Source organism: Gracilinanus agilis, chromosome 2 (assembly GCF_016433145.1).
Source record: "Gracilinanus agilis isolate LMUSP501 chromosome 2, AgileGrace, whole genome shotgun sequence".
In the NCBI taxonomy this organism is placed as follows: Eukaryota; Metazoa; Chordata; class Mammalia; order Didelphimorphia; family Didelphidae; genus Gracilinanus; species Gracilinanus agilis.
In genome coordinates, this window is record NC_058131.1 from 519,505,121 (window position 1) to 519,514,679 (window position 9,559).

Below are 9,559 nucleotides of genomic sequence, written 5' to 3' on the forward strand. Positions count from 1 at the left end.
AGTCTACACCCTCAATCATGTCCACCCCGACCCATGCGTTCATGCAGTTGTTTTTCCTATATGTTTCCTCTCCTGCAGTCCCTCCTCTGAATGTGGGTAGCATCTTTACCATAAATCCCTCAGAATTGTCCTGGGTCATTGCATTGCTGCTGGTTCAGAGGTTATGGTTAGTTTTGCTGGGTAGTTGATTCATGGTTGCAGGCCCAGCTCTCTTGCCTTTCTGAATATTGTATTCCAAGCCTTGCGGTCTTTTAGTGTTGAGGCTGCCAGATCCTGTGTGATCCTTATTGGTGCTCCTTGATATTTGAATTGTCTCTTTCTGGCTTCTTGTAAGATTTTTTCTTTAACTTGAAAGCTCTTCAATTTCGCTATTATATTTCTGGGTGTTTTCTTTTCTGGGTCCAGTGTAGAGGGTGATCTATGGATCCTTTCAATGTCTATATTGCCCTCTTGTTGTAGAACTTCAGGGCAATTTTGCTGAATAATTTCTGTAAGTATGGAGTCCAAGATTCTATTAATTTCTGCCTTTTCTGGAAGACCAATGATTCTCAAGTTGTCTCTTCTAGACCGGTTTTCTTGGTCTGTCACTCTCTCATTGAGATATTTCATGTTTCCTTCTATTTTATCAGTCTTTTGACTTTGTTTTATTTGTTCTTGTTGTCTTGAGAGATCATTGGTTTCTAAATGTTTGATTCTAGCCTTTAAGGACTGGTTTTCGGCTTTAATGTTTTGGTTTTCGGCTTTAATGTTTTGGTTTTCAGCTATAATTTTTTGGTTTTCCTTTTCAATCTAGTCATTTTTGGGCTTCAGTTGACTTGTCTCACTTTCCAATTGTGAAATTCTGTCTTTTAAGATGTTATTTTCTTGCCAGATTTCTTCCATCTTCCTCAGCATTTCATTTTTAAACTCTTCCATAGTTTGTGACCAGCTTTCATTTTTTGGGGGAGGTTTGGATTTTTGTTTTCCCTCCTCTGTTGTCTGGATTTTCTCTGTGTAGAAGTTGTCGAGTGTTCTAGAGTTTCTCTTGATAGTCTTTTTCTTCTGGGCTTCCTTATTGCTGGCCATTGTTAGTCCCGCCCCTTTTCAGCTTTGTCTTTGCACTCAGGGTCTGCCTGTGCCTTGCAAGCTCCCGGGGGGCTCCGGTCTCCTTGTCCTCGGGGTCAGGCCTCCTGGTAGTTCCTGGTCTGCCCCTCTGCCCGAGGTTCCTTCAGCAGTCTTTGGGGCTGCTTCCATTGCTGCGCTGGGTCTGCACAGGGTCCTCACTGGAGGTCCAAGCCTGGGCTGGAGATCGTTATTCAAGCCTAGGGCACTGCCTTTGCCTGGGCAGATGCTCTTAGGGCTCTGCCTTCACCCACGTGGAAGCTCGGGGAAAGTCCGTGCCAGCCCCCAGCCACCTGGGGTCCCTCGTCTTGCAGCACACAGGTACAAGCCCTGGGGCTGCCAATGATTATCTGGTTGCCCCAGTCCTGTTTTCACACTTGTGCATTGGCGTGATTGGAGGTGTGTGGTGTGGGGGGTGGGAGAGATGCTTCTTCCTCTCGCGTTTTAGTGAGAGCTGTTTCACCCCTTTATAGTGTGGAAATGTCCCAATTCTGCGTACCTTCAATGCTGCACCCTATTGTGGGGTTCCTTCGTTCTTCTGGACTCATTTTTATTTCCCCTTGAGGAGTCGTGTATGCTTCAGTCAGGAGAGCTCGAGCAGCTGCTCCTTACTCTGCCGCCATCTTAACCGGAAGTCAAATATTTTCTAATAATCTTTAAGAAGAACATTCTTCTTCACAATAAAATATCCCAAACTAAATACAGATACACTTTGGTTTATTCACTAGGTGAGATCCTAAAAAAGAAAAAAGTATGTACAAATCAAACTTTTCCTAAATCAAGCTATATTTTAAATGCCTTCAGGGAATCATCTATTCAAAGAAAATCTATGTTGAAACCTTTTGATGAGTGAATAATTTTTCCCTAGCTTTTCTGTTTTGTAAGTTGGTATTTATTGTATATTGAACTTTGTTATTATGGGTTGTTTTCTGCACCCTCTTCTAACCTTCCTAAATGAGATGTATTTGTACAATTCTGGGTTTTTTTTCTTCCTTTTTGGCTTGACTTAGCAAGTGCAAGGGCATAGCAACTTAGGGAAGAGATTGTAATTATATGGCATGATGGGAAAAAAAGGACAGCTACCCAAGAATAATGTAACTTAAAATCAAGTTATAAGACTGATGGGATCAATAGTAGGATGCAAGCTGTTGCATGTTCAAATTTGATTTGAATTCCTTGCAACTGAAAGGTGTTATCAACTCTATTAAGTGACATCTATAAAGACCCTGGTCTAAGACAGATAGCAGCACTACAGTTGTCTCATGAAAAATAAATTTTAAAAATACCCAAATTAAATGCCAAGTGATTTCCGGGGTTTAGTAGAAGGCTTTTTTAAAAAAAAAATTATTTTTATTTTTTTAACCCTTACCTTCTATCTTAGAATCAATACTGTGTACTGGTTCCAAGGCAGAAGAGTGGCAATGGGGGTCAAGTGACCTGGCCAGAGTCACTTTAGTAGAAGGCTTTGAATCCAACAAGTAGACCAGTTTGCCTATCCCATAGTGTAGCCTAAGGAGTGTAGTGTGTAAGATGGTTAGAAAGGTGGGTTGGAACTGAACTATGAGGCCATTTCAGATTAGATAATGACCATGGGAGCTTAATGAGCAGGAAAGGGGCACAGTCAGAGAAAATCACATTAGCAGGTGTGCGAAGAATGTATTATTCCAGAGAGATGCTTGAGGTAGGTAGAATAATTAGTTGGAGATTACAGTGGTCCAGGCAAGAGATTGTGAAGATCTGAACCAAGATGGTGACAATAGAGCTGGAGAGAATGGGGAAGATTGAGAAAGGCATTGGAGAGGTAAAAATAGTAGGGGTGATGGGGAAGAACAGAGGGAGGGCGCCGGGTGGTGAGCCTGAGCCACTTGGGAAAGATAGGGACTCAGGCAGAAATGGGGAAGTTAAGGTGGATTTTGAGGGTGAGACAATGAGTTCTGGTTTGGGATATATTGAATTTAAGAGGTCTGTCTGGAGATGCCCAGGAGGAGGCTGGGAATACTAGACTAGAGTTTAGGATCTCTCTTGACCAGGGTTTGCCTCTGCCACTTATTAACCAGGTTACTGTGGGTAAGTTCCTTCATTTCACAGAATCTCAGGTTTCCTCAGCAAAATGGGGAAGGTGCTTATCTATGACCTTGAGCATGTCAGTTAACTTCTCAGTGACTCAGTTTCCTTATCTGAAAAACAAGGGAGAAGGGTTTATATATTATAGTTTGCTAAAATAGCAAGAGAGGAAGCTAGGTGAGTCAGTGGATAGTGCACTAGACCCAGAGTTAGGAAGAACTGAGTTCAAATCCTGCCTCAGGTACTTACTAGCTTTGTGATCCTGGGAAAGTCACTTACTCTCTGTCTTAATTCACTAGAGAAGGAAATAGCAAGACATCTGTGTATCTTTGCCAAGAAAATTCCATGGACAGGATTGGTGTGCTATGGTTCAAAGAATCACAAAGAATTAGACACAGCTGAACAACAAAAATAGAAAGGGTTGCATGTGCCCACACTGGCATTCATGAGGGTTGTGAGTGGAACAGAATTAAAATATAAATTTGCTAAAGTATAGAAACCTGTAAGTCTTATTTGCTTTATAATTGTTCTTCTCTTTAGGATAATGTTTTCAACTTTTGCCCATAATGGCTGCTTTTCAAAATTACAGGTGTTAATGTCCAGCCAAGATTCCAGTTCAGAGTTCTTCCTATTAATGAATTTATACTTCAGTGAAGAAAGGATATGAGCCCCAAGTCCTCATTAACATACACATTTAGAATAGAATAAAATGAGTACCCAGGAAGTGCCCTTATTTGATGGGCTGACTCTTTGGATGGCTTCTCCACTCCCTACAGTTGGAGGCGTACCCCGTCCATTTGTCCCACTTCTTGTAAAGAGCATCAAGTAAATTTCTTTGAGTAATTTGAACTCAGAATTATTGAATGACATTCATGGGGCCAGAATATACCTGAGTAGAAGATAAGTTTGGCTCCTGGTATCAACACCTGTTCATTAAGTGGAGCCATTTAGTGCGACCACTGAGCGTCATTATTACTTTTCCCCCCTTTAGCTCTTGTAGAAAATAATTTAGATTATCATGGCCCATATTATGCCAATAGTGTATTATTAGCATGCCAATAACAACAATAATAAAAGGTTGCTTTATAGAAAAACTTATTGTTTTAAGAAAGCTACTTGCCGCAGTGGATAGAGTGCCAGGTTTGGAGTCAGACTCATCTTGAGTTCAAATCTCATCTCAGCCACTTACTAGCTGTGTGGCCCTGGGGAAAATCGCTTAATCCTATTGGCCCCGATTTCCTCATCTGTAAAATGAGCTTGAGATGGAAATGGCAAACCATCCTGGTATTTTTGCCAAGAAAACTGCAAATGGGATCACAAGAGTCAGAAGCAACTGAAAATGACTGAACACCAAAAATGGTTTTTAAAGTGCACACATTATCTAGAGGCAGGTAGGTGGCATAGTGTATAAAGTGTATAAAGACCCAAATTCAAATCAGGTTCCACATACTAGCTAGCTATGACCCTGGATAAGTCATTTAACTTGTTCCTTTAGTTTCTTTATCTATAAAATGGGATAATAGCCTAGTATCCCAAAGTTGTTTTGAGGATAAAATGAAATAATATTTATGAAGCACTTAGAGCACTATATGCTAGCTATCATCATCAATATCTCACTTAATCCTCATAGCATCCTGGTGAGGTGGCACGGGTATTATTATTCTTGTTTTACAGATGAATAAACTGAAGCTTTGGGAAGGCAGAGTGGAGCTGAGATTCAAACCTAGCTTCTCCCCCCCCCCCCCCCCCCCGCCTAAGTTTTAATGCTTTATATTAGAGGTGTCTACCCTCTTACCACACCCAGTGGTAAGAGTACCATTCAAATGAGAATAAAATGTAATTGGGAAATATTTAACAAAATAAAACCATAAAAGAACATAGATAATGACAATATGTAACTTTCTAAGTCAATATGAAGCCCCATATATATGGCTTAATGGCTTCTCTTTCTATTTGAGTGTGACATCATTGCTTCAGGTGACATCAACTTGCCCCACTGCTCCATCATTCCTTTGAAGCACAAAATCAGTTTCCCTTGTTCCTAATTCCCACCTTTATACAGAGATTTGTTGTTGTTATTCACTTGTGTCCAATTCTTTGGAATCCCAACTGAGATTTTCTTGGCAAAGATACTGGAGAGGTTAGTCATTTCTTTCTCCAGCTCATTTTACAGATGAGGAAATGGAGGCAACCAGGGTTAAATGACTTGCCCACAGTCACACAGCTAATAAGTATCTGAGGCCAGATTTGAACTCAGGAATATAAGTGTTTCTGAGTCCAGGCTGGGGACTATATACTGTATTACCTGGCTGCATGTGCAGAGATATACAGAGTAAATAAGAGTGGAATAAAGCCTGTCAAGTTAGTTGCTAATTTTCAGTTGATTACAGGCTGTTCATTTTCTTCTTTCCTTGGGGATTTATGTACAGGGACAGCCCTAGGCAAAATTATGAAACAGGCAAGATTTGTTTTACCTGACAATTCCTCACCCCCTCTTTCCTACCTACTACACTCAAATCTCAGGGCTCTCATTCTTTGCTCATAAGCCCATTTATGCTAAGACAATCAGAACATGTTGTGCAACCCCCGCACTGTTTTCAGTTTTCAAAAGCATATCAACTCCTTTTTAGTTAATGTTCAAAGGAATGATCTATAAATTGTGAAATTTGGGGCATCTTTACAGGAGTTATTTGGTTTGAAAGGTTCTCCCAAATAATCCTGTGTTGGCTATGAATCATTGTAACCAAAGTTAAAATCAAACCTGTCTGTGCATAAGCACAATATGGAGAGAGAAGCTGCTGATGCTGACAATTATCCCTTAGAATTGTAAGTAAATATAATTCTGAATATGAGAGCCCCTTTAAAGCACAGCTGAAGGCAACTGTAGGGGAGGAGAGTGGTGCCCTCCCAAGAGCCAGCACCCAACAGCTTGCCACATGCCACTATGATTATAAAGTGTTGATTCAATTAAAGACACACTTTTTGTCTTTGAGAGGGGCAAGGAAAAAAGAGATTCTGCTGATTAAATTTATAGTTTTATTCTTTTTTAATAAGGAAAAATTGTACCACTTGGCTTTTTGAAAGATGCACTGTAAGATACTCCTCGCAGAGATCGCCAAATACAAAAGGAAAATTCATTAAACTGTAATTTTGAAATCATGACCATATAATATTAATATGAAAATGACTATGGATGATGAATGAGAACTCTAAATCCTTGGAGGGAAGGGAAAACACACACAAAAGCCCGTAAAACTCTTGCATTTTTTCCTCACAATCCATCTTCTGTTGCTTGGTAATGTTAAAGCAAACAAGTTGAATCCAGCTGTATTATCTGAGTTTACAGATGGCACATTAAACAGATCACACAAGTTAAAGAGGAAGATCACTACATGGGTAGAAAGAAGGGAGTAACAATGCTTTCAGAAATCTCAAATTGGACCGTTTACATCTGTTGTTTATGTTTCTGCCACTTCATTGATTCTGGAATTTTTTTTTTTCTAAAAGGGAGTTTTCACATAGCCATTCTACAAAGGATGGGCCATGATGGGTCTTGATCATAATGGCTTATAAATTCCTCTGTGACATTATTACAAACTCTTTGAAACCAGTGGCCCTTTCCTATGATCCCTTAGAGGGACTAGCCCAGTGCCCTGGATACAACACGAATTTTAAAAAAATATATACCTTTTTTTTTTTTAATTAGCACTATCAATTTTTAAATCCCTGCAGTTAGCAAACATAGTTTGAGAAAACTCTTATATTGCCTTGTGGAGGCAGTGAAATATCATAAGAAATAATGGATTTGGGAAAAGATCTCTTAGATTTGAATCCTGGCTCTGCTACTTACTAGCTGTGTGACCTTTTGGCATATCAATTCCCCACTAGGGGCCTGTTTTCTTCTCATCTATAAAATGAGAGGGTGGGACCAGATAAACTATTCCAGCTCTGAATTGTACCATGCTGAAGGCTTCAACAAATGGCAGTCCAACAGCTATAGCTGCAAACATGATGTATTCATTAGAACTTTAAGCTTTGGAATACTATTAAAAAGCAAAGGTTAAACTGATCATTCTGGTAGACCTATGAACTTTCATAATGTTTTCCATAATCCTACGGATTTATGTCTCTAATGTGATGTAAAGGGCTAAAATATTATGGAAATATACTCTTCTCCCAGTTCCTTTTTTGTAAACTCTGAATTTTCATTGCAAAATATTAGACTTTCATACCTCAAAGAGCTCTCAGGGAAAGAAAAAGTTTTCATAAAGACTATAGTATTGCAAAAGTACATTAGACTTGAGAAAAAAAGTTATATTAATAGTTATATGGTGGCCTGCTTTCATTTGTGGCCCATAAACTTCCCTTTAAGCAAAAATGATCACTTCTTTTAGTCATAATGGAGTTTGTTATAACCATTTTTAGAATTAGCTTTAAAACATTTAAAATACACTATATTTGTGGTCTCTTCATTTTAAAGATTTTATATGTCTTTAGTCTATTTGCTAAATGTGAAAACAAACTTGAAAGAAGCCATCTCCTTTAAATACAATTGTTGGACTATTTCCTGGCATAGCAAAATAGAATTCTCCTGTTAGTGTATGGAAAGGAAATAAGATAGAGTAAGAAAGAATGCTGGAATCAAGAGACATGGAGTTCAAATCCCATCTCAGATGCTTACTAGTTGTGTGACCATGGCCAAGTGGCTTATCTTATCTGAATTTTGGTTTCTTTATCTGGAAAATGGGAATAGAGAGGATTGAAGTGAGCTCTGCTGGTCATAGGAGGTGGCACTAGGTGAAATTTTGAGATCCCGTCCTTTGAAAAACAAAAATAAAAAAGGAATAATCATACCTTTAGTGCCTTCCTTGTGGAATTACCTTGAAGATCAAATGAGATCACTTGCACATAAGGTCCTTTGTAAATCTTATGATGCAGTTTTTCATGCTTTGGTTATTCATGTGCTCACATACTCTCAGTGGTAGGAATGATTAAACAGCACAAACAAAGCTTCTTTAGCTACCTAGCTGTCCCCTTGATTAAAGACTATTTTTCAAGTATGGAAATCCCACCTCTGACATTTATTACCAGTATCACCTTGGGCAAATCACTTAACTACTGTAAAATGAGGGAGTTGTGTGAGAACCCTTCCAGTTCTGTGTCTGTGGCCCTTGATTGATAGACATGTGAATGATTATGAGGAATAATCTTCTTGTACCTTAGAGTTAGTTTCTTTCTGACTGGCCCAGCAATGTAGCACTGTTTTAAATCACAAGTTAGAATAAGTATGGCATAGGCAGGTAAGATTGGTTTTCAATCTGGAATGTGCTTCCGTGATAGAATGGACTGAGCTGGGGTGTGTCTATATAATGTGTGGTCATACTATTTTGCTATGAATATAATCTGTTCCAAAATATATTCTATGCCCCTAAAGTAGGGCACTAAGACTTTGGAACACCATGTCTATCTATGTATCTATCTATGTACCTATAGATCTATGTATCTGTCTATCTATTTATCTGTCTATGTATGTATGTATGTCTATTCTTCCTTCCTTCCTTCCTGTCATTCTATGTATCTATGTATGTATGTATGTCTATTCTTCTTTCCTTCCTTCCTTCCTTCCTTCCTTCCTTCCTTTTTCTGTCTCTCTCTCCCTCCCTCTCTCTCTCCCTCCCTCCTACCACTTTCTTTCTATCTTTCTTTCTTTCTTTCTTTCTTTCTTTCTTTCTTTCTTTCTTTCTTTCTTTCTTTTCTATCTCTGTCTCTCTCCCTTTCCTAACTCATCCCAATGTCCCATCCATATCATTCTTTCTTGTCATTTCAAGGAAGAACATTTAGAAACAGAATTCTCATTTTCCATTCACTTTTATTTGTAGATGGAAGAAGGATAGTAAATATGTATGTTCTTTTGCAGGCCAAAGCTTACCTGAGGATAGCAGCCGAAGTTGTGAAAAGATTGCCGCCACCACCTGAGTGATATCCCAAGAGTTAACCCCCAGAAACAACGGCTAAGGCATTGGCAATAAAATGATCATTGGAGATCAGCAGGTTTAAACCAATAGAAACATATCATTGATCAAATTTGTTTTTTTCAACATATTCATAAGGGAATCATGTTTTGCTCTGTATGCATTTGAATTCATTGGATTCATCCACAAATAAATTATTTGTAATAGTAATTACTAAGCATTGCCTTTTTTAGTCTTTTCCAGAAGTCAAGGTCTTGAAACTTAGCACTTCCATAGGTACCATGCACTCACCACATTCTCTACTTGTACATAATATAAAAGTTTCCATTACTGTTGTTGTTTTAAAGAGCCTCTTTTAAGAGAAGAAAATTAAGAAGTTTATGGTGTTACCAATCCAGCCTTCAGTCTAAAAGAAAACCTGA

General features: G+C 38.8%; 1 protein-coding gene across 1 annotated transcript in view; it reads left to right on the forward strand.

Moving 5' to 3' along the window:
- Positions 1 to 9,160, forward strand: part of NUBPL (nucleotide binding protein like) — a 358,007-nt gene extending 348,847 nt beyond the window's left edge. The window contains 1 exon segment of the mRNA XM_044660005.1: positions 9,083 to 9,160. Within this exon segment, the coding sequence (XP_044515940.1) occupies positions 9,083 to 9,160 (78 nt within the window).
- Positions 9,161 to 9,559: the final 399 nt, after the last annotated feature.